Source organism: Natator depressus, chromosome 2, assembly GCF_965152275.1.
Source record: "Natator depressus isolate rNatDep1 chromosome 2, rNatDep2.hap1, whole genome shotgun sequence".
NCBI classification, from domain to species: Eukaryota; Metazoa; Chordata; order Testudines; family Cheloniidae; genus Natator; species Natator depressus.
Genome location: NC_134235.1, coordinates 263,666,052 through 263,690,395, shown reverse-complemented (window position 1 = coordinate 263,690,395; position 24,344 = coordinate 263,666,052). Strand labels below are relative to the sequence as shown.

General features: G+C 51.6%; 1 protein-coding gene across 5 annotated transcripts; it reads right to left on the bottom strand.

Annotated features, from left to right (window-relative positions):
* Positions 1-10,195: 10,195 nt before the first annotated feature.
* On the bottom strand, positions 10,196-23,190 carry LOC141983441 (uncharacterized). 5 transcript variants are annotated; one of them, XM_074946593.1, is made up of 3 exons: positions 23,101-23,190; positions 15,378-15,504; positions 10,196-12,221 (listed from the first exon to the last, which is right to left on the bottom strand). In XM_074946593.1, the coding sequence occupies exons 1-3, from the start codon at positions 23,122-23,124 to the stop codon at positions 10,423-10,425; spliced, it is 1,950 nt and encodes a 649-aa protein (XP_074802694.1). In that variant the 5' UTR covers positions 23,125-23,190; the 3' UTR covers positions 10,196-10,422. The 5 variants fall into 5 exon arrangements, with proteins under 5 accessions (XP_074802694.1, XP_074802695.1, XP_074802693.1 ...); XM_074946594.1 differs by having other exon boundaries at positions 10,196-12,218; XM_074946592.1 differs by lacking the exon at positions 23,101-23,190 and adding an exon at positions 18,390-18,555 and having other exon boundaries at positions 10,196-12,218.
* Between the last annotated feature and the right edge of the window lie 1,154 nt (positions 23,191-24,344).

Genomic DNA, 24,344 nt, shown 5'->3' with positions numbered 1-24,344 from the left:
CAAATCAAATGATCTTCTAGTTCCCAGCAAATATTGCAGAATGGTAGCCCAAGCAAGCTGCACTTGTAAACACACACCAAGCACCCACAACATTCGTACTTCAGGAAAACACCCAGACAGATTTATAAATGTACCACAAGCCCTGCACAAAGCTCTAGGCCCAACAAACACACACTCCCAGGGCTGACCAGTCAAGTGCTCTTTCAAAACCTCCCTCCACCGCCTAACTCCACCTTGGGCTCATGTAATGGCCCTTGTCTCTGGCCGTTCAAAGTCAGCGGCCAGCCACTCCACCCCAACCCTGGCAGAAGCTTTTCTCCCTTTACCTCACTGATCTTGCCGAGAAGGCCAATGGCATTTTGGGATGTATAAGGAGGGGCATTGCCAGCAGATCGAGGGACGTGATCGTTCCCCTCTATTCGACATTGGTGAGGCCTCATCTGGAGTACTGTGTCCAGGGCCCCACACTACAAGAAGGATGTGGAAAAATTGGAGAGAGTCCAGCGGAGGGCAACAAAAATGATTAGGGGCTGGAACACATGACTTATGAGGAGAGGCTGAGGGAACTGGGATTGTTTAGTCTGCGGAAGAGAAGAGTGAGGCGGGATTTGATAGCTGCTTTCAACTACCTGAAAGGGGGTTCCAAAGAGGATGGCTCTAAACTGTTCTCAGTGGTGGCAGATGACAGAACAAGGAGTAATGGTCTCAAGTTGCAGTGGGGGAGATTTAGGTTGGATATTAGGAAAAACTTTTTCACTAGGAGGGTGGTGAAGCACTGGAATGCATTACCTAGGGAGGTGGTGGAATCTCCTTCCTTAGAAGTTTTTAAGGTCAGGCTTGACAAAGCCCTGGCTGGGATGATTTAGTTGGGGGATGGTCCTGCTTTGAGCAGGGGGTTGGACTAGATGACCTCCTGAGGTCCCTTCCAACCCTGAAATTCTAGGATTCTATGATCTTATGCAGGACAAAACAGACAGCTATAACCATTGGGATGTTTTTCTCACTAAGATCTAATCAAGTGAGTAAACTCCAGCAGCGTCCCTTCACTCTACCAAGGAGACATTCAACTTTCAATGCATCTCCTGAGCCATTTGCTGAATCTTCCCTTGGTGCTGTCAAGGTGGCTGGTGTACAGCTCCATAAGGCAGGGCAGGCTGGGTCTCCAGAAATCATTACTGGCATTTCACGATCGCTAATGATGATCTGCTGGCTAGGAGAGAATGTCCCTGTGTGCAGCTTTCAGAACAGCCCGGTGTTCTTAAAGATGCAAGCATCATACACTTCCCCTGGCCAGCCACAGTGATGTTGGTGAAGTCTCCTGATGATCCACCAATATTTGCATAAACCATAGAAAACTAGCCCTTTCTGTTGCTGTACTCTGTGGCAAGGTGGGATGGTGCCAACATAGGGACGTGTGTGTCATCTATCGCCCCACCGTGTTTCAGGAGCCCAATTACTGCAAATCCATCCACTATTTCCTGCACATTGCTGAGGGTCACCGTCCTGCATAGCAGAAGATGATTGATGGCCCTGCACACTTGCATGACAACAGCTCCCACTGTGAATTTGCCATCTCCAAAATGATTTCCCACTGACCAGCATTCCGGCACTGGAAGCTGCCCGTGTGTGATCACCGTTCACTTTTTCATTGTCAGTACAGTTCTCATGCTGGTGTCATTGCGCTGGAGGGCTGGGGTGAACTTGGCGCACACGGCCATGCTCATCCCAAAACTGCATTACAATGTGATCCCTCCGGTTAGGGCTCAGAAGCATCGCTCCACCATGGGCAGCTGCTCTGTGCATGCCACCAGCAACCCTGAATTGTTTTTTGAGAAGTACCTCAGCAAACTGTCCTTAAAGATGGCATCACGTCCCCAGTTGTGGACCTTCCTGTGAGTCTGCAAATACAGGAGCATTGTGCATCCTGGAGCTGCAACATTCATAAGAATAGTGCAGAGTTTTGCATGCTCTGTGCTTCGCTAAGAGGTGGCGGGCACTGAAAAGTGCTGTACAGACTTGTGGGATTTTTTTTAAATAGTGCAAAAATTATGGACTATGGATGTCATTATGGGATGGAGAAGTTGCATGCTGGAAACCTGATCTGTAGCACCCAGAGCTCTCTGGGCAAGTCATTACTATCCCACAACACTGTGAACATTCCCCCAAAGCCATTATCCTGGAAGGTGGCATGTGGCATGCTGGGATACCTACCTGTGGTGCACTGCACTTGACACTGACTCAAGGACCCCTGGGGAGTCCACACAGTGCCAATGCAAGCAGCCACATAGGCAGACAATGGTGGCTGTAGGCCAATGTAACTTGGACAAACCAGTTTGTAGTGTAGACATGGCCCAGTAAAACCCAGTTTCGTCCCCAAAGATTTCATAATCTAAATAGCCAAGACAAAGTGCAGGAGAAAGGAAGGATTTTTTCCCATTTCCACCCTGAATTGCCCCCCCGTGCTTTGTGCTTTTCAAACATCAGGTACCAGCTTTGGGAGGCTCAGCCTATGCAATGTTTGAAGGACTCGGGGAAGCTTCATTCAGGTGTAGCGTTGCCTCATCCTAGAGCTCGGCTTTTGGTTTAAACTCTAGAATCTTTATTAACTGATGCTGTACTTATAGATTAATCAAGTTAAGGCCAGGCAGGACTATAAAATCATCGAGACCGACCACCTGTATATCCCAGGCCCTTAAATTTCACCCAGTTACCCCTACATTGAGCCCAGTAACTCGTGTTTGACTAAAGCAAACTTCCAGAAATGCCTCCAGTCTTGATTAGAAAACATGAAGAGCTGGAGAATCCACCACTGGCCTTGGGAGTTGGTTCCAATGGTTAATCACCCTTATTTAAAACATTGTGCCTTATTTCCAATTTGAATTTGTCTGGCTTCAGCTTCCAGGCATTGGTTCTTGCCCTGCCCTTCTCTGCTGGATTAAAGAGCCTGTCAGTGCTTGGTATTTTCTCCTTGTGAAGGTCCTTAGACACCGAGATCAAGTCACCTCTCAATCTTTTTGGTAAGCTAAACAGATGGAGCTCATGGAGTCTCTCCCTGCAAGGCATTTTCTCCAGCACTCAGATCAGGTTTGTGGCTGTCTCCTGCACCCTCTTCAATTGTTCTACATCTTTTAAAAAATACGGACACCAGAACTGTCCACAGGATTCCAGTTTCAGTCTCACCAGGGCTGTGTACAGAGGCCAAATCACCTCCTCACGCCTCCTGTTTATACATCCAAGGATCACATTAGCCCCTTTTGCCTCCGTCACACTGGGAGCTCATAGCCAATCACCTGTCCACTCTCAGCCCTAGACCCTTTCCAGAGTCACTGCTTCCCAGAAGCCAGTCCCCCAGTCTGGAGGGCGAGCCAGCATTTCTTTTTCCTACATCTATCACTTTATATTTGGCCATCTTAAAACGCATTTTGTTTGACTGGGCCCAGCTTGCCCAGTGATTCTGTATTGCTGTCCCCTCATCATCAGTTGCCATGCCACCACATGGTGTCACCTGCAAATGTTACGAGTGGTGATTTTATATTGACTGCCCGATCACTGCTGAAAATATTGAATAGCAGCAACCCTAGTACCAGTTCCTCCAGAACGGCATTAGAAACGTTCCCATTCAAAGATTCCTCATTGGCAAGTACTTTTTGAGATCTGTTAACTGGCCAGCTCTTAATCCATGTAACGTGTGCTTCCCTGATACTGTACAGTGCTCGTTTTCAATCAGCACGCGTGGTACGACGTGAAATGCCGCACGAACGGCTATTTTATCTGTTACACTCGCACCTGACAGAGACTTTGACTTTTCCTCCTTAACTTTTTCTTTCCTCTTTATTTAGAAATATAGAGAAGAACAAACGAGCAAAGAAGCAAAAAAGAGCCAAAGATTAAATAAAGTACTCAACAGGCATAAATTATGCATACAGAATAGCCAAATCCATGTGAGACATGGATGCCATGATTACCTTATATAGAGAGACAAACCTTATTTTCTTTTGCATGTTTACCATGTGTTTCATTATTAGTACACACTGAGTAATGGACCCTAAAACACGAAAAGTACCTGCACCATAGCAGGCTCAGAAATATTACTCTGTATATAAGACAGAGCCAACAGCCGCTCCAGCCCCAGGCCCATATCCTGCTAGAATTTCCAAGCATCAAGTATGGCTGTATCTTCTTGAGGTCTGTCTGTCTTTGAACTTGCCATATGACTGTAGTACAGTCTAAGGCTGTAGTCATCATACTCCCATGGCCACCCAGTGCTGCGTTATCCAGTTGGAGATCATGCCATTTTACATCCCATAATACTGTGTCCCTTTTAGATTTTGTTAGGATAATCTCTCTTAATGTTTGAGTGTTTTGCACCCTATACAAAGTTACCAGCCTGCACCTACATAGTCTCTAAAAGAAACGAGCCTTTACTGGTGACATTGATTGACAAAAGGAAAAAATTCAAAATGTTCATCTAAATCATACAGATTGTAGCAGTCTAAGATTTGCAGACCTTTTCTTCTGAGATCTATCTTCAAAGCAATCAGCAAAAAGAATGTATTAAATATACAAATTCTCTTGTAAGGAATATGTTCATTCCTTATAAAACTAGCTGAATTATTTTGTTTAGGAAGACAATTAAGTGCCAATATTTCAGGCCTACTTTACCCCAGAAACCTGAAACTTTGTTAAATTCTATTTCACGCTCTGCGTAACGCTGGGAATAGTAGCTTTGTAGAATCAACAGCACAGCAGACGCATACATGTTTGTGCTCTCCTACTCTAATAGCCCGCACAGAACTAGTTTTTATGCGCTTTGCAAAAAGTTCTAGCACTACAGAAAACCATAGTGGAAATAAAGGACTTTTTTCCCCAATTCAGCTCTAAACCCTGCAGCAAGCTACTACGTGGGAAAGGGTTCCTCTGGCTCAGATGGAAAGTGGACAGCATCACATCAGCTTGTTTGGGGGGTTTCTTCCTCTAATCCCCTTCTGGGCTGAGCAATGAAGATAATAGGACCCTCTATCTGACTTTCCCCTTTCTCTCTGATTCTCACAGTGCTACCGTGGAGCCCAAACTCGTACTTGGTCAGACGAAATAACTAGACCGATACTTGGAAAACCTGTGATCATGCCTGGAAAACAAATCCCAAGGATCAGAATGAAAAGTGAAACCCTGTCCCACTGACTCCAACAGAGGCATGCCTGGGCCCTGGCTTTATCCAGCCTCTCTCCCTGTTTCCTTGTAGGGAAACCAACAATACAACGCATGAAAAGAAAACAATTAAAATCAGAAACCCATGCAATGTGTCCTCATTGTATTTACATTCAAACATTTCTGTTTACAGCCCCTGCCTCATCTTCTCAGTAGGTTAAAGAAACACATTTCTCCTATCCCCTTTGGCAAGGTCCCACCCTGGGGCCCGATTCCACTCTTCCACACAGCAGCTGAATTATGGAGCAGCTTCCCTGACTGCAGTGGAGTTCAGGCCTGACTCAATGCTGTGAAAGTCAGTGGGAGCCCTTAGATTGGCCTCTAATGGACATTGGCCTGACCCTCCCTGTGGAATTTACATGGCCGTAAATGAGACTGGGTTTGGCCCCTTATCATGGAGTCCCTGCAACGGTAAAATAGAAAAACCAGAAATCACTCATCAAACACTGAAGACACTGGAAAGCATCATAACCCCTTTCTGAACCTCAGAAAGTCACCCTCAAGCAAACTCACAAAGAGGCCACTTTAGTTTCAGTTTCAAGGACTGGTTGAGCCCATTACGTTAAGGCAACAAATGGCTTTATGTTGTGTTTCCTCCAGGACAAGAAAGAAAGGTGACGCATCAGGAATCACAGCTATAGAGCTCAGTGTTCCCATTTTCCTCACACATATGCTCAGAGTCTGCTCCGACTTCTGGCAGTTCACCCTCTTCTGCTGCTTCTTACCATCTTGTTTAACCCATGTTCCATTTACTGTAACCCAGATAGGCTTCTGGATTCTGGTCCTGCCATTTCCTCTGAGCCACTTCTCATTTCTTGAGGCATCTCCAGAACCTCTCTGAAAGATTTAGATACCAAATCTTTACCTTTCAGATTCACAGAACAACTTAAAAGGAGAAAGCAGGTAGGATCTTAAGTTCTTACATCCTGGGGCTTTCCCGGGGCTTGTCTTCTTTTTAAGATTTATGCTGATGAGGCTTGAAAACGTGTCCTTCAAAACCCATCATTCAGTTGCCTGAATTTATGGCCTTTTCTCCATATTAGAATATTAATGTCCACTTTCTATATTTGCTGTAATGGCTCTTTGTAAATGGAGCAAATTCAATATTCAACTAATTTCCTTCCCTAACCAAAGGATTTCTCAAACCCAGCACTATGATTCTATGTCAGTCCTCTTGAGCTTCCTTTCTCAGCTCTGCACTGATGGAATTGTCTTGTCTGCCCTGCCCTGCCCCCATAGCATCTGGCTGTTCTCCACTGGTGCCTTAACTGCCCAATAGCCAGGTGGTTAATTGGTGTAGCATGTCTGAGGCTCCTCACAGCACTCATAGGCTGTTCTTTGATGCCTACGTCTGGTCCATTCAACCTCATTTATCTAGCCCCTGGCATCATCCGTCCTTTGGGTCTAACACTCACCAGAGGTGAAATTCCCCTACTAGGCAGAGGGCAGCAGAGAGGCTGACATGGGACATAGGCCTTGTGCTCTATGAATTTCGCCCTCTAGCGTAGGTGGGGATGTAATACCTTGTATTGGATCAACTTCTCCTGGTGAGAGACAAGCTTTCAAGCCGCACAGAGGTCTGGTCTACATTGCAGACCTGAATCGGCATAATCACGTCGCTTGGGGTGTGAAAAATCCACACCTAACACACACACACACCCCACACCCCCCCGGTGTAGACAGCACTATGTCAGCAGAGTTTCTCCTGCCGACACAGCTACCACCTCTCGGGGAGGTGGGTGAACTATGCGGATGGGAGAGCTCTTTCCCATCGGCACAGGAGCAGCTTCACTTACACGCTACGGTGGCACAGCTGTGCTGACACAGTGTTTTAAGTGTAGAGCTGCCCAGAGCTCTTCTTCAGCTCTGGGAACCGTTCTGGGAGCATCACAGCTAAACGCCAGGTGGGACGGATTGTTTGGCATGAGTAGTTAGCGCGTATTGCAAGGGACCATGCAAGGTAGAGTGCCCCGTTAGCACCTCTGTGGTCAGAGGACAAAAAGCGGGGGGTTGGTAGGTTACAGATTGTTGTAATAAGCCATGACGCCAGTGTCTCTGTTCAGCCCATGAGCTTTAGTGTCTAGCAGAGTTAGGGATTTAAGCTCCTAGGCTTGTCTTTTGAAAGCGTTATGCAGGTTTCCTTTGAGGAGGAGGACGACTCAGGGCTTATTACAACAATCTATAATCCATTAACCCCCACTTTTTGTCCTATGCCGTCCTCCCTGCTCCCAGTCTCATCCAACGTGCATGGAAATACACAGCAGGTTCCCAGACTTGTTTTCTGAGTCCACGCTTGCCCTTTCTACCTTATAAATGGTATTTATGTGCACAGAGCCAACCAAATTTTGGCCAGTGACATCTGTACAACCTAATGGCAGTCCATGGGGTAGCATAGTTTTATTTGGCCTTGGCCTTTCCACCACACATTAGTGGCAGTGTCTTTAATAATTTGATTGTACACCCAAGCCGGGGATGGTAGGGGAAGCAGGATGTCCATGTTAGGCAGCACCAGCAGACTCCTGGGTTCAGAAGCAGGGGGCTGGATTCAGCCATTGAAGTCAGGAGCACTATGCTGATTTACTGAAGCTGAGAATATGACCCATGGTGTCTTTCTCCCCCTGCCTGCTATTCCTACCTCTTTCTCTCTTATTGCAGCACAGCTCAGTGCGAATGCATGGAACCAGGCAGCATGTCAGGTGAATCTGTTCACAGTCCCCATATGCACCCCTGGGGCGTCCGACTCCCCAAGCTACCGAGGAGGAAGATAGACTGCCCGTAGTATTTCCTTTAGAGCAAGACCCAGCCACTCCAAAGAACTGATTCTGCCATCTGTTGCATTACCACTTGTCCTCTGTGACTAGTTCCATTGAGGGGAAGGCAGGATGGTCCTAATTTTTTATTAATTTGTGGGTTTAGTGCCCAGATCCCTTGGTAACTGGCATATTAGGAAAACACATGTAGAAAGTGCCCATAATAACTGAGAGCAGTGAAGCAAACCTCTCCCGCAGAAATTGCTTAGTGAGGATAATACTCGCCCTGTCTCTAGTGCCGTTCAGCAGTGCATCTCAAAGCCAAATATCAACATTAATCCTCACAACCCTACACGTTCCAGACAGGGAAACTGAGGCATAGAGCGGGTAATGTGACATCTCCATGGTTACATACTGAGCCAGTGTCAGAGGTGAAAGTCCTCTCAAAGCGACGCTCAGCATGCAGGGCTGTGATCAAGAGGAACTAGCTCCACTTTGTGGCTGGAGAGCCAGCCCTACTTGCCTTTTACAGAAGGGAAACCGGTGCACAGAGAGGGGCAGTGACTCAAGGCCACACAGGGAATCAGGAGCCGAGCCCATCAGAACCCTGGAGTCCCCAGCTCCCAGCCCTACCCGCTCAGCACACCATCAGTATCACACGAGCACCTGAGCTGTCTTGAGCCATAAACATCCACAGGCGCTCTGAGCAAAGGCAGCTCCCGAGGTGCGTGCAGGACAACTGGGAGACATCAAGGACATCCTGAACGATTCCTGTGCAGCAGTGAAGGAGTTGGGAGAAGCAGATCTCCAAGCCCTGGAACCTGCGGGACAGGCGCCAACCATTGGTGTTAAAAACTTCTGGGAGTTATTCGCTGGGAAGTGTGACAAGTCAGAGACACTGAGCACCAGCCAGAACACCCGACCCTCTGAACACCACCTCACAGAGAAGGAAGCTGCTTCTGGCCCCAGGACATGCCATGCGGAGCTGACACAGGAGAGGCCTGGCTGTGGGGATGAGTGAAAGCCAGCCCCATCCCCAGAGGCTGTATCAGTACAGGGCCCTACAAGATGCTACCGCTTGACCTGTCCCACAAGGATAAGGCCCAGAGTTAGTAACTGCAAAACTCCAGGGGAGCCTGGCACAATATCGGTTGCTGTGGGAATAAACCTGAGAAAGGGGCAGAATGCCTTCTCCTCAGCCGCTGTCGCCCAGTGTCCCCCAGGAACTCGTCCAGCCCAATGTCCGGGGGAAGCAGAGCCCCCTAAAACACAGATGCAGGAATGAAGGAAGCTGGTTGGGGCAGGTCTCAGGCACATAATCACTTAGATGATCTTGCAGCTCTTTTCCATCTATAATTATTATGATCCTTGTAGTCTCGTCCACCTTCTCCAGGGAGTTAGCCTGGACCCCTTGCCAGCAACTCTTCTGCTGTTTGCCACCTGCCTTTGGTCCCTTGCAAGTTCTCTGCTGTAGACTATAGAGGGACCTACTGCATGAATGTCATGGGCTCCACGCTGCCATTTCAGTGACTTTGGCTTTTCTCCCTCCCCATACATCTGACGGCTGCGTGTGCAATGTCTCCCTTGGCCTCGAAGGTGGATCTTCTCACACGCTGCTCTTCCACCACCACCAGAACCAACATTTGTTCTTTCTAGCCTGGGCTTGCTGTCTAGTTCTGCCCTTTCTCCTCCGGAGGGAACTTTTCGTGCAATGAGCACGTCGATGATTCCTGGCCTCTTTTGCGGTTTGCTCATCTGTTACGTTAACTTGGGTTTTCAGTGAACTTTCTCTAACACGCGGCATGCCCAGAACAGGAGTCAACAGACTGGATGATGAGTGGAATGGCTCAGGGTCGATTCTATGGCCTCTGCCATCCTAAGGAGGCTTCTGCAAAGTCCCAGTTCACCTCGGTGTATCTCCAGTGAAGTTATACGTGGGATGAATGCAGCCCCAGAGCTCAGGGTTTGTACGTGATGCTAAACGGAGTCAGAAGAGATCATACGGATCTGGGCACTGGGTGGTAAAGGATCTGGATTATGTAGGTGACTGCACTGACTGATCAGAAATGCAGTTCAATGAAATTAGTGTGTGAGTGAGCAAGCAATGGAGGGGAATCTATGCTCAGTATCCCTAGTCACCCAGCACGCAAGTGGGATTGATTGTGATAAAATCATTGAAACCACCTGCTCAATGCGAAGCTGCAGCAAAAAAGCCAGACCAGATGCTATGCTGCATGGATAGAAGAGGAGGAAAACCAAAGGATGTGGTAGCATATAAGGCTCTTGTGAGTCCCCACCTGGGGCACTACAGGACCGGGTACCATCCAGCTTCCTTGGAAGGGTGCAACAGGGGAGGGTTAGGAATTGGGAGTAAATGGAGGAACCTGGGCAGAGCTACATCATGCAAAAGGTAACAATAACCACATGGAATACGTCATCAGCAGGAGCGGGATGCCACATGAGCTCAAGAGACACCTAGATTTACTCCTGGGGAAAGTGGACAGGTCTGCAGAGCAAACTGGAAGCTGGGCTTTAAATCCATGACCAGGGGATAGGGATTTGGGTCGAGATGATCTTTCCCTGCTCTTAAAACTTCCTGAGCCAAATTCACTGGGTGCAACTTCACTGATGTCAGCGGTGCGGCAGCAGGGCCAGCGCTGGGCCTGTGTGTTAGAACCTGTCTCTCCTGCGTGTGGGCTTTCTGGTGCGTTATTAAATTAGACTTCTGGCAGAAGCTTTTCCCACAGTCCTTGCAGGTAAATGAGATCATTTCTCGGGGGGCTTTCTGAGGGACAGTGGCAAGCATCTTCTGCGGGAAACCGTCCCCACTTTCGCTGGGGAGTATCACTGGCTCTTGGGAATGGGTTTTCTGGTGCACCTTGAGATAGCGCATGGAGGAGAAGCTTTTCCCGCAGTCGGTGCATATACTCAGCAGCACCCTGCTGTGGATCTTCAGGTGGATTTTCAGAGACCCCTCCGCGGTGAAGCTTTTCCCACATTCCGTGCAAGTGAAGGGCCTCTCCCCTGTGTGCATTCGCTGGTGGATCCGCAGGTACTTGGCAGTGAAGCTTTTCCCACAGTCAGAGCAGGTGAACAGGCCCTCCCCTGTGTGCATCCGCTGGTGGATGCGGAGATAGCCCTTCTGGGCGAAGCTCTCCCCACACTCCGCGCAGGTGAATGTGGTCTCCCCCGTGTGGCTTCTCTGGTGCATCTTGAGATATCGCATGGTAGCAAAGCTCTTCCCGCAATCACTGCAGATGAAGGGGGTCCCGTCCGTGTGGATTTTCTGGTGTATCTTCAGATAGCCCTTGGTTGTGAAGCGCTTCCCACACTCAGCACAGGGATACGGGGTCTCCCCCGTGTGCAGCCTCTGGTGTATCTTGAGATAGCCCTTCGTGGTGAAGCTCTTCGCACACTCATTGCATGTGAAGGGCGTCTCGCCCGTGTGGATTCTCTGGTGCGCCTTGAGGGAGCCCTTGGAAATGAAGCTTTTCCCGCACTCCAGACATGTGAATGGCCTCTTCCCCTTGTGCTGTCCCAGGTGTATCTTGAGATAGCCCTTGGAAGTAAAACTCTTCCCACACTCGGTGCAAGTAAAGGGCCTCTCTCCCGTGTGTTTCCTCTGGTGGACTTTGAGGTCCACCTTGCGAGTGAAGCTCTTCCCACATTCACTGCACAGAAAGGGCCTCTCCCCCGTGTGCTTCCTCTGGTGCATTTTGAGATCCCCCTTCGACGGGAACCTTTTTCCGCATTCAGTGCATGGAAAGGGCTTCTCCCCTGTGTGGAGTCTCAGGTGGATCTTCAGGTATCCCCTCTGGGTGAAGCTTTTCCCGCACTCGGTGCATGCGTACGGCCGCTCCCCCGTGTGGATTCTCAGGTGGATCTTCAGGTCCCCTTTCTGAGAGAAGCATTTCCCACACTCACTGCAGGGAAACGGCCTCTCCCTCTTGTGGTTCCTCTGTCGTATTAGGAGATCTGTCTTCTCCACACAGCTTCGTTTGCATTGCTGAAGGGCGCCTGGTCTCTCCGTCACCTGGGCTTTCTGCTGAGCCGTGCTGTTTGTGGATAGCCCTTGCGTGTTTCCTACCGAGTTTCTTTGCGTTGTCTGGAGTTTGCTCTGACTCAGGCAGTTTTTCACCTTCACTGAACTTTGGGAAATTTTCTCTTTAAGCTTCACTGAAAAGGTCTTGACTGGAAGCAGGTTTTCAGCATCTTCCTCCTGATTCTTCTCCTCCATACTTTCATTCACAATCTCATCATCTACTAGAGAGAAAACAACAGACCAGATGTTATTCCATGTGATGGTAGCAAAAGAAACGTTTCTCGTTTAAACAAAAGTTTCTATTAATTGCAAACCCCCAGGGGCTGTCAAACCTCCCTGGGAGAAACACAATTGGAATCTCAGACTTATTGTTATGTATTATGTGTGTGATGCGGACAGGCCGGGTCCCTGCTCGGGCCCACGTCTCCCATGTCTCAGCTGGGGACTAACAGACACACAGCTGGAGTCTGGCTGGGGTTTGGGCCCTGGTTTTGAACAGGCTGCACTGAGGTTGGCACTCACGCTCTTGCCTCACCGCTGGGAGCATTGCAGTCTGCATAGCAGCAGCACCTAGGGATGCAGTCAAGGACCAGGGTCCCATTTTGCCAGGCACTGAGTAAGACATGCAGTGAAGAGATGTCAGACCATCCCTGCCCCAGACAGCTCCCGCTCTAGGTTGTATCAAGACACAACAGCTGGGGGAGACAAACAAATGAAGAGAAGAGAAGAATGAGGGGGGATTTGATAGCTGCTTTCAACTACCTGAAAGGGGGTTCCAAAGAGGATGGCTCTAGACTGTTCTCAATGGTAGCAGATGACAGAACGAGGAGTAATGGTCTCAAGTTGCAATGGGGGAGGTTTAGATTGGATATTAGGAAAAACTTTTTCACTAAGAGGGTGGTGAAACACTGGAATGCGTTACCTAGGGAGGTGGTAGAATCTCCTTCCTTTGAGGTTTTTAAGGTCAGGCTTGACAAAGCCCTGGCTGGGATGATTTAACTGGGAATTGGTCCTGCTTCGAGCAGGGGGTTGGACTAGATGACCTTCTGGGGTCCCTTCCAACCCTGATATTCTATGATTCTATGAAATGGGGCTATGGGGAGGGAGGTGATGGGATACCAATAAAGCGAGCACATGGGTATACAATGAGCAACAGTCTTAACTCAGCATCTGCCTAGCCACTGTCAGCAGCATGGCTGGATCGGCCTCACTGCAGCCGGGCTCCCTCAGCAGGGGATCCGAGAAGGAAAGCTAGCTGCTGATTCCCCTCACCCCAGAGTTTCTCACACTCAGAAAGGGCAGCCCAGGAGACCACACAGAGGGGCTAGTAGGAGAAGCAGCTGGAGGAGGATGGGAAACACGTTGGGGTCCAGTTTGAAAGCTGTTCACTATCTGGGAAATCACTTTATGTACTTATTGGAAGCCCCATGGCCTTAAAATGAATCCCGGGCTTCCATGCTGCTGGTACTGTCCTGGAGAAAATTCACCTACCCTCTGCTGAGACCAAAGTCTTTAAGTGGGTGCAACTTTATCACCGATCCTCCTGTCAGCTAGTCACTCATCCTGTACTGTACATCAGCTCCCATTCCCTGACGCTGCCTCACTGCCCGGCTACTTCCACTTCCCCTTGTGCATGCCTGCACCCAGCAGCCAGGTTACAAGCTGAGGGATAAAGCTCTATCATCTTCCACTGAATTCTGCCAGCTCTGAAACCGGCTCGTGGAAACGTTAAAGCACACAGGAGTCACCAGACTGGATCAGACTGTCATCCATCCAGTCCCCTCTCCTGTCGGACCATGACTAATCACACTGGCTTCAGAGGAAGGGGCGAGGACCATTAGAATACGCTGCCTGTCGGAAAAGATTGTTCCTAACGCCCTGGAGGCTGGGGGATCGTGCAGCAACCAGGCTGCAAGGGCAAGTCATGAAGACGGAGCACTTTGAGTTGCAAAGAGAGAACGGGAGCAGACAAGGGGGGGGGCCATATGGGGCAAAAGCTAACTCCCAGCCCCAGCCTCAAGGAGGCACACCTGGGCTGAGTGCAGCCCTTCACAGGTACCTTTCGATTTCATGGAATGCCCTTGTCCTTGTACCAGGAGAAGTTATGGCTCCTACACACACGGAGCTGCCCGTGCAGCTCTCTCCCTCCGCGCCGCTCTCGTGGCATCTGGCTAGCGGGCGTGAGGTTCACACGGGCTGTGGGGAAAAATGGGTCCTGCCAGCGCGGTTCAGAGAATGTGGTGACCCATATCAAACTGGCTGCAGTCCCGAGCGTTGCTGAAATCATCTTCTCCAACAGCTCTCACCATCTCGAACCGTGGTACCCTTCTCCAGCTGTCCACACTGCCTTCCGGCAGGAATTCCCAACCTCCTTCCCTTGCATTCAACGTCCTGCCCAGCTCAGCCACTGCCTATGGCCCAGCTCGGTCTTCATGTGAGCAGGAGCAACTGACTCAGAGAAGCAGCACCTACGTACCCAAGTTTGCCTCTATCCCTCGGCACCCTAACTCCAGCTCCTCTGTAATTACCTGTCTGCCAGCTCCCTCTCTTCCCATTTCCCATTCTCTTCCCTTTACGCAGTGTCCTAGGCAGGGAACTCCCTCGCCCTTAGCACCCGAACACCCCCCGCCTCACAGAACCCCTCCCTCCAAACTCCCACGCCCCTCTGATGCAAATCCTCACAGGGAAGTGAAGCATTCTGGTCAGTGTGCCGGCTGGCTGGTCTCGCCCACCCTCAGTTACAGCCTGATCGTTACTGTTGCTATCAGCTGGCCTCAGCGTCCAGTTCTGCCACCCGCTTTCAGATACCGATAACCTTTTCTTCCGAAGGGAAATGGAGCGATTGTGGTTCTGACCGTCACCATGTCACGTGGCGTGACACCATGAGGGGGAAACAACATCTCCTGTGTCATTTAAAACCAGTTTCTCTTCTGGAACCACAAATACTGAAGTGCCTTTACTCATAACACTGCAGCCATTGTGTGACATCACTGGAGGGCAGAGTTAAGGTGTTCTGAGCCTTCACTGTGTGTTTCCTACCTTAGCTGCTTTAGATTTAACTTTGAGTTTCCTGGATTCAGAACTCTTGGTTTGGTTTACAACACCCTGCAGCGTTTTATCCCCCTAAAGTTATCCATGCACGCACCAGCTTAACTGCAGCCCGCAGTATTTTGTCTAGGAAATGAACACCACTTAAAAATGAGACTGCAGGACCTCGCTAGCAGGCGCTTCCCTGCCTGTTCATTCCCCCAAGAGCTGAGAATTGTCAGAGATACAATTCTCACACACTCCACGCAGGGAGAATCCCACGCAACTGTCTGGTGACGTGGCTTTTCATGTGTTGCACGGCCCCCTGTAGCACAAACGTGTCTCTTTACCTAGCGAGGTGACGAGCTCGTAATTCTCCTTCATCACGTCCCAGTACAGTTCTTTCTGCCATTCCGCTAACTCCTTCCACTCCTCCGGCGAGAAATAGACTGCAACATCCTCAAATGTCACCGGAGCCTGAAATCACAAATTGTCACCTGGTTAGCATCTTCTGCATCAGCAGCATCCTGCCCCTTACAGCCCTGACCCTTGTCCGGGGATGGGGCAATTTCGAGTCACAGCAATAATCCACTCACTGCTGACACAGGAATTTAGGAGTTGCCATACTAGGTCTGAGCAGGGGTACCCTCTCTCCAACAGTGGCAGTACCAGTTACTTCAATGGAAGTACAAGAAACCATGTCACAGAACGCGAATAACCTGCTTCTAGGGGAAAAGTCTTTGTGATTGCTATCAGCTCAGGCCCTGAAGCAGAATTTATAGTTTCCACAATTATGTTTAATTATCCTGCCTAATGTAACGTTGGATGCTTGCATTAACCATGAGTGCTTAATGTTTTTCTGAATTCTGCAAAGCTCCTGGACTCAATATTGCCATGTGGCAACGAGTTCCGCATTCTAATTTTGCATTTTTCAATTTCTGCTGCCTTTCAATGTCACTAAATGTTCCCTTGCTCTTGCACTGGGCAAGAGGATAAACAGGAGCAGCAAATTTACCCCCTCTATGCCAGTCAGTTCTTATACCTCTATCCTGTCCTCTCTCATTCATCTCCTCTCTAAACTAAACAGTCTCAATCTCACCTCACTCACAAGTCCCTCCTGGCCTCTAATTTGCCACCAGTCCCTGAACTCCCTCTGTATGTGCTATTGAACTGATGGGACAGGCTGACCAGAACTGAACACAATATTCAGGGCAGGGCACACCCCTGACACACGATGTCAGTGTGATATTTACTGTATCTTCGGGCACACTAACACGTCACATACTTTTCTGGGCCAGTGCTGAACATGGAGCGGAGGTTTCCATTGCTCTGCCGCAATAACACCCAGCTCTTTGTCTGAATGGTGATAATTGATCTAGAATCCAAACACGTGAATAAATAGCTCAAATGGATCTTTCCAAACTGCCTTGCTCTGCATTTGTTAGCAGTGAATTTCATCTGCTGCGGTGTTGCCCGTTCACCTATCTTGGCTAGGTCTCTCTCGTTCCCAGGGGCACCATTTCAGATTTTGGTGTGGGGGGGGGAATAACCCGTGATTCCTGGGGCTATGTAGGCACTTGAAAACTCTAGTTTTTTGGCAGGTAATTTAGCAATTAGCTGACAGGAGCCCTGTATCTAATTCCTTTATAAAAAAAAAATTAAATAAATATTAGACCCACTCAACTCTAACAACATGTTCTGACATCTTGTGGCAAATCACTTAAGAGACACTGGTTAGGTTTAAAATTTTAATGTATATTCTTACTAACTCTGGGGAGAGAGAGAGAGAGCGCGCGCGCGCGCCCATCAGGACTCCTGGGTTCTACCCCAGCTCTGGGAGGGGAGTGGGGTCTAATGGGTTACAGTAGGGAGCAGATACATCTGGGTTCTATAGAAGAACATCAGAATGGCCATACTGGGTAAGACCAAAGGTCCATCTAGCCCAGTATCCTGTCTTCCAACAGTGGCCAATGCCAGGTGCCCCAGAGGGAATGAACAGAACAGGGAATCATCAAGTTGCCCTGTTGCCCACTCCCAGCTTCTGGCAAACAGAGGCAAAGGACATGCATGGATGTCTGCCCACCCTGGCTAATAGCCATTGCTGGACCTATCCTCCAGGAACGTATCTAGTTCTTACTGGAACCCTGTTATAGTCTTGGCCTTCACAACATCCCCTAACAAAGAGTTCCACATGTTGACTGTGAAGAAACACTTTGTTTGTTTGTTTTAAATCTGCTGCCTATTAATGTCATTGGGTGACCCCTAGTTCTTGTGTTATGGGAAGGAGTAAATAACACTTCCTTCTTTACTTTCTCCACACCTCTATCATATTCCCCCTTCATCTCTTTTCCATGCTGAAAAGTCCCAGTCTTATTAATCTCTCCTCATACGGAAGGTGTTCTATACCCTTAATCATTTCTGCTGCCCTTCTCTGTACCTTTTCCAATTCCAATGTATCTTTTTTGAGATGGGGTGACCAAATTCGCACGCAGCATTCAAGATGTTGGCGTACCATGGATTTATATAGAGGCAATATGATATTTTCTGTCTTATCTAGACCTTTCCTAACGATTCCCAATATTTTGGAAGCTTTTTTAATTGTCACTGCACATTGAAGAGATGTTTGCAGAGAACTATCCACAATGACTCCAAGATCGCTTTATTGACGGGTTCAGCTAATTGAGACCCCATCATTTTGCATGTAGAGTTGGGATTATGTTTTCCAATGTGCATTACTTTGCATTTATCAACAGTGAATTTCATCTGCCATTTTGTTGCCCAGTCACCCAGTTTTGAGAGATCCTTCTGTAGCTCTTCGCAGTCTGCCTGGGTCTTAACTGCCTTTAGTAATTTTGTATCATCTGCAAATTTTGCCACCTCACTGTTTACCCCTTTTCCCAGATCATTTATGAATATGTTAAATAGGATTGGGCCCAGTACAGACCCCTGGGGGACACCACTATTTACCTCTCTCCATTCTGGAAATTGACCATTTATTCTACCCTTTGTTTCCTATCTTTTAACCGAATTGCCTGGCAGTGGTTTCAGGATCATCTAAGGATCCTTAATTTACTTTAATGACAAGCCTTTTGTTATGTTAATCACCCTGCCTGTTTGTAAACAAACTCCCTGCCCCAAAGACTGCTGCTCCCAGCTTCCGAACTCATCACATATCACACTGAAGCTGTTGCAGTTAAGAGCTCCGTCTGGGGCTAGGGTGAGTAGACCTCCCCTACGGAAGGGGGGGGGCTAGAGCCATCCCCTTCCCCCCCTAAATGGCACCCCTGCTAGTTCCTCACAGTCTCCTCTAATCTTGACTAACCCTGATTGTCTGCTGTGGTTTTTGCCACCTGGCTACTCACCCCATTTTCCAGATAATTAATGAATATACTAAAAACCAGCCCTAGGTTAGAACACTGCGGCATGCTCTGTGCCCCTTTGGCCATGCTGAACATCGACTGTCTAGTCCCATCTCGTAGCCAGTCACCGATCCACAACAGAACCTTCTCTCTTGCTCCATGACTCCCTTCGGTGCCCTTGGCAGTTTCTAGTGAGGGACTTCTGACAGAGGCTTTGAAACAGTCCCTACAAACGACACAAACCAATTGGTTTTTACCAATTATTTTGCTGACACACGAGAGAATTCACCTTCGTTTCCCCAGCTGGGTGCTCATGCTAGGAGCTATTCAGCACAGTAGAATCCAGAGTTACGAACCCCTCGGGAATGCAGGCTGTTCGTAACGCTGAACAAAACGTTAGGGTTGTTCTTTCAAAAGTTTACAGCTGAACACTGACTTAATGCAGTTTTGATATTTCACTATGGAGAAAAAATGCTGTTTTCTTTTCCCTTTATTTTTGTAGTTTACGTTTAACACAGTACTGTATTTGCTTTTCTTTTTTTCTCTGCTGCTGCCTGATTAGGTACTTCCAGTGCCAAATGCGGTGAGCGGCTGACCGGCCAGTCCGTAACTCTGAGGTTCTGCTGCACCGGTACAAGTTCTGAGAGTTTGGTTTAAGCGAATCATCATGCTGGTGAACGAAAACGAGCACGACTGTGTTTGCTTTTAAAGCCAGCTGCGTGGGCAGGGCAGAGAAATAAATGTCCTTCACCCAAACGGCTCCTGAGGCGCAAAGCCACCAGAAAACTCAACACTCCAGCACGAGGGAGCTCAAAGAGCCCCGGGGGCCTACACCCCCCAGGGACCGGGACACCTCTGGACACAGAATAAGCTTGAGGTGACCAAGCTCCTATTGCCTTCAGCTGAGCCAGGCGGGCTCCCCCAGGCACTGAGGGCTGGTTACCCCTAAGAAGCCTGGGCACTTGTTTCTGGGCAAACGGGCTTGGGCGGGTTACCCAGAGGTTACAGGAGTGTCTTTAAACTAGGAAGATGGGACAAGAGTGGGAGTGTTGAAATCAGGCACAAACCTTGGGCTCTATCTAAGCTACAGAAATAGCAGCTGGATTGTCATGAGGGGGAAAAGAAAACACGTTACAACCATGTGAGGAAACATGTTTTATCTTTGATACGGAGGAGGGTTAAACTACGGCCCCCTTATATGGTTAAAGTGAGGGGAGGTGTTTCGGGGGGGCTGTTTTTTCTGTCCACACAGCCAAGAAGAAACCACATTATGATACCGTTGGGTCAAAATAATGTTAAAACGTGGCTTTAGAGTCACCCAAGGCTGGAAGCTGGATAAACCTGCACTGGGCCGGAGGATCGAACTCCCATCGCTACCATCCGGGGCAGTGCCTAACTGAAGTTTATTTCCAAAAGTTTCCCAACTTCGCCATCCCAGATTCAGCTCCACCCATAGCAGCAATGGGGGTGCTGGTGTAGACAGGACGACGGCTGGCCCTGGCATTTTAACCATCGTGTCCTGATCTGAGCAGAGCTGGAGGTCTAGAGAGCAAGGCAGTGAAAACACCAATGGCTGATCTACATTGGCACTCCTGCTGGCAGAGCAGCACCAGAGGCAGAGAGGGACGGCTTGGGCAGAAAGGCCCGGTGTGGACAAGACTATGGTTTGGAGCTCCCCCACAACCCAGTGCGGTCCAGCTCCTCAGCTGGCACAAGCCAACACTAGCCCCTTGGACATCAGTGATGTTTATACCCATCCCCCCCAACCGAGGAGCTGGTCGGCAAGTTGCAGAAGGAACATGTCAGTTCCGCACAGCGGGGCGCATTCACCCACGGTGCACATACAGCATAGATGAAGGAAGCACTCAGCAGCCTAACCAGCGATCCAAATCTGCACATATCCGTGCCATGTGGGTGAGTGGAGGTTGCTATGAGAACCTGAATTCTTACTTTGCCTTGCATAACGCTTGCGCAGCCAACAGAAATTGGGCTCAGCGAGTCTTCCAAGCCTCACGGAGTGTTGCAAGCCTTGTGTCCATCTGCCAGCCTTCTCCTAACACACTAGTTAGCTGCTCCCAGCACTGCTGTTCTTGGAAATAACCACCTCAGAAGGAGGAGGAGGGCAGCTTGCGACTTTCCTAGGAAGTAATATTCTTTCAAGTGTACCCACTGGTGCCTGGGGGATCTGGTAATAGGCTCCTAGCAATACCAATATAATTAGTTTCCTGACTATTTTGGTCTTTAACCTTAATTTAGCTTTCATGTCTAGGCAGATCCGTGCATAACATCAAATGAATTCACCAGAGGCAAAGTTCACTGCTGGGGCTGTGCACCACTGATGCCCCACTTCAGCCACAAGTGCCGGCCCTCCACACACTGGTACATTTTCAGCCCCACGTCACATCTTTGCCAGAGGAATCTTATCGTTGGATGGCTCTAAGACCTGTGCATTAAGTAACCAATCCTCTTCCAGCTGTCACAACACCTGTGGTTGCTTTTATGAAGCCTGTGTTTTTAGAGGGAGATCAGTATATCGTATGTAATCAGCTGCCGGTCAGAGTGTCCAAACCAGCACTAGGGAACCAGGTGGGCATTCCTCTAACCAGAACAGCTTAGGGTCAATACAGAGCATGGCTTTCTGCTCACAGGGCAAACTGCAGGTAGTCTCCAATGCTGGAGGAACATGCCCAATTCACCACAGTGCAGATTTTCAGAAGTGCCGAGTGACTCGGGGGGTCACACTTGTGACACGTTAAAGAGGGTTGTTGTTTTTCTCAAGAGAGAGAGGGTGCTCAACTCCCCATGAAAACCAGGCCCCTTTACAGAGTCTCCAGTTGGGCACCCAAACGCTGAGGTGCCCTGAATCACGACTTGCTTATGAAAATCTCCCCTCGACCATGGTTCAAGAGAACAAGTGACAGTTAGTTGGATGCCAGTAAGTAGGGATATCAAGGGGGCTTAGGCCCTTAGCCACAGGCTTTCCTCCGCCCATGGACCTGGCTTAAACTGGCTGCCAGTTCGGGGTCTAGGCAGACCCAGGGCGCACGGGCAGGGGTCTCGGAGATGGAGTCATTTTCCCCTGGAGCACTGAGCAGGAATCATCCACTAGGATCAACTAGGTGGATTTCCCATGATCCCTCTCCCACGGAAAAACACCCCCTAGACTCTAAGGCCAGAAGGGACCATCATGATCATCTAGTCTGACCTCCTGCACATCGCAGGCCACAGAACTTCGCCCACCCACTCCTGCAACAGATCCCTCACCTCTGGCCGAGTTACTGACGTCCTCAAATCGTGATTTAAAGACTTCAAATGACAGAATCCACCATTTACACTAGTTTAAACCTGCAAGTGACCTGTGCCCCATGCTGCAGAGGAAGGTGAAACCCGCCCCAGGTTCCTGCGCTTTAGTAGCACCCAAAGGGCTGGCTGCGGAGTCTGTCCCGCGAGGGGACCAGCGCCAGCCGCTTCCGCGCTTGTGGAAGGCTCTCCGGGTCCCAGCAGGACCAGGCCCCAAAGCTTGTGCATGCTGGTTCCTTGTTTCAGATAAATGGGCACCTCCAGGGGTGCCCAAGAACAGGCAAGCTGTGCCCAGTGAGAGGGCACTGCTACCCTGCAGAGGGGCGTGCCAGGCAGGAGGGAGCAGCTTGTCTGGGGAAACAGCTGCCCCTTCCTGAGTGGGGTTTGGCGGTGCTGGTTTCCTTGGGAACCCAGCTGCTGACACAGTGATGCCCATCCCCGAATCACCGTTATCAGTGCCGGGCGAGCCCCAAGCTCTCCGGCGTGGCTACGCATAACCCCTCTGGAGCAGACGTAGGGCAGGGAGGAGCTGCCTGCCCGCCTGCCGGCGTTTCAGGGAGCTGAAAGGCAGTGACCAGAATTCATTCCTGCCTGGTGCCAGGGGCTTTAAGGGGCCGCCCCTGGGGTGAGTCCGGTGCCATCTCCCTGCCACTCCCCCAGCGCGGAGAGAGGAGCCTTTCGGCGCTAGGCTCTGTCCCTGGAGGGGCTGGGCTGGCCTGGGAGGTTCAGCCCCGGGCCCGTCCCAAAAGCTGCACAGCCCTTGCTTGGTAGGAGCCTGTCACCACCCCAGCCGGGCAGCCCGGCCTGAATCTGGAGCGAATCAGGACCAGCTCCGCTGGACGCCATTTACACTGGTTTACGGGGAGCTGAAGCTCAGGCCGACCAAAGGGGAGCGAGCGGCTCCAGCAGCAATCGCCCCCGCAATGCCCGGGCCGGGGGACGCGTGGGGCAGGTGCTTTCGGAACCAGGGGGGCCCTGGGCCTCTGCCCCCCCCGGGCAGCGCTGCTGAGTGCTCCGGCTGCAGGGCGGGGGGGGCTGGGGCCTGCCTGGGGCCAACGCTGAACCGGGGCCCTTCTGCAGCTGGGAGAGGGCGGGGGGGAGACCCCGGGGGAGGGAGGGGCCTGGGGAGGCTGGGCAGGGAGGGGGCCCGGGGAGACCCCGGGGGGCGGGGGGCCCGGTGGGGAGATTCCATGGGGAGGGAGGGGCCGGGCAGGGAGACTCCGTGGGGTGGGGGGGGCGTGGGGGAGAGACTCTGGGGGGCGGGTGGGCCGGGCAGGGAGGGGGCCCGGGGGGGGAGACCCCGGGGGGCGGGGGGGGCCCGGGGGGGGGCCCGCCGCTCTTTGTGCCGCTCGCCCGCAGCCCGCCCCCGCCGCTGCTCCCCCGAGCCCGGGCCGGGCCGGGCCGGGCCGCCTACCTGCGCCGAGCCCGCGCTGGGCATGTTCCCGCCGGCCCGGCCCGGCCGCTCGCGGCTCCCTGCGGCACCGGGCGGCGCGGGGCGCACTGGGCATGCGCAGGCGAACGGCGCATGCTCAGTAACACCTGCTGAGGCCGCTGCCCTTCCCCCTGCCCGTCCGTGCCCGGGGCTGCCTCTGCTTCGGGGGGGGGCCGGAAGTTGGCTGGGGGGGGCGGGGGTCCAGGAACCGGCGGCAGGGTTAGGGGAGGGGCTGAGGGATGGGGGGGAGCGGGGTTAACGCAGGGGCGAGGCAGGGGCACGGGGGGGGGGACAGTGACCCCAGGGGGGGGGCTGCGCCCCCGTGTTTGCAGCAATGGGGGGGGGAGCAAAGGGGCTTGTTTGTTTCCCCTCCCCCAGACAGCAGCGCCCGGCATGGGCCGCCCCGGCTCCCCAGCGCCCCGTCCCTGCAGCGCCTGCTCGGGGTGCGCGGCCGGGGGCTGCCGCCGGGGGGAGAACTGGGTGAAACCGGGGCCTCCCTAACCCCCCCCCCGCCCCCCAGGGGGCTGTGCATCCCCCCCCGCATTTCCCCAACCCCCCCCGCCCCCCAGGGGGCTGTGCACCCCCCCGCATTTCCCCAACCGCCCTCCCGCCCCCCAGGGGGCTGTGCACCCCCCCGAATTTCCCCAACCCCTCTGCTCCCCAGGGGGCTGTGCACCCCGCCGCGTTTCCCCAACCCCCCCCCGCCCCCCAGGGGGCTGTGCACCCCCCCGCATTTCCCCAACCGCCCCCCAGGGGGCTGTTCAACCCCCCCCCGCATTTCCCCAACCCCTCTGCTCCCCAGGGGGCTGTGCACCCCCCCCGCGTTTCCCCAACCCCCCCTCCCCCCAGGGGGCTGTGCACCCCCCCGCATTTCCCCAACCCCCCCCGCCCCCCAGGGGGCAGTGCACCCCCCCGCATTTCCCCAACCCCCCCGCCCCCCAGGGGGCTGTGCACCCCCCCACCGCATTTCCCTAACCACCCCCCGCCCCCCAGGGGGCTGTGCACCCCCCCCCGCATTTCCCTAACCCCCCCTCCCGCCCCCCAGGGGGCTGTGCACCCCCCCGCATTTCCCTAACCCCCCCTCCCCCCAGGGGGCTGTTCAACCCCCCCGCGCATTTCCCTAACCCCCCCTCCCGCCCCCCCAGGGGGCTGTGCACCCCCCCCCGCATTTCCCTAACCCCCCCCGCCCCCCAGGGGGCTGTGCACCCCCCTGCATTTCCCCAACC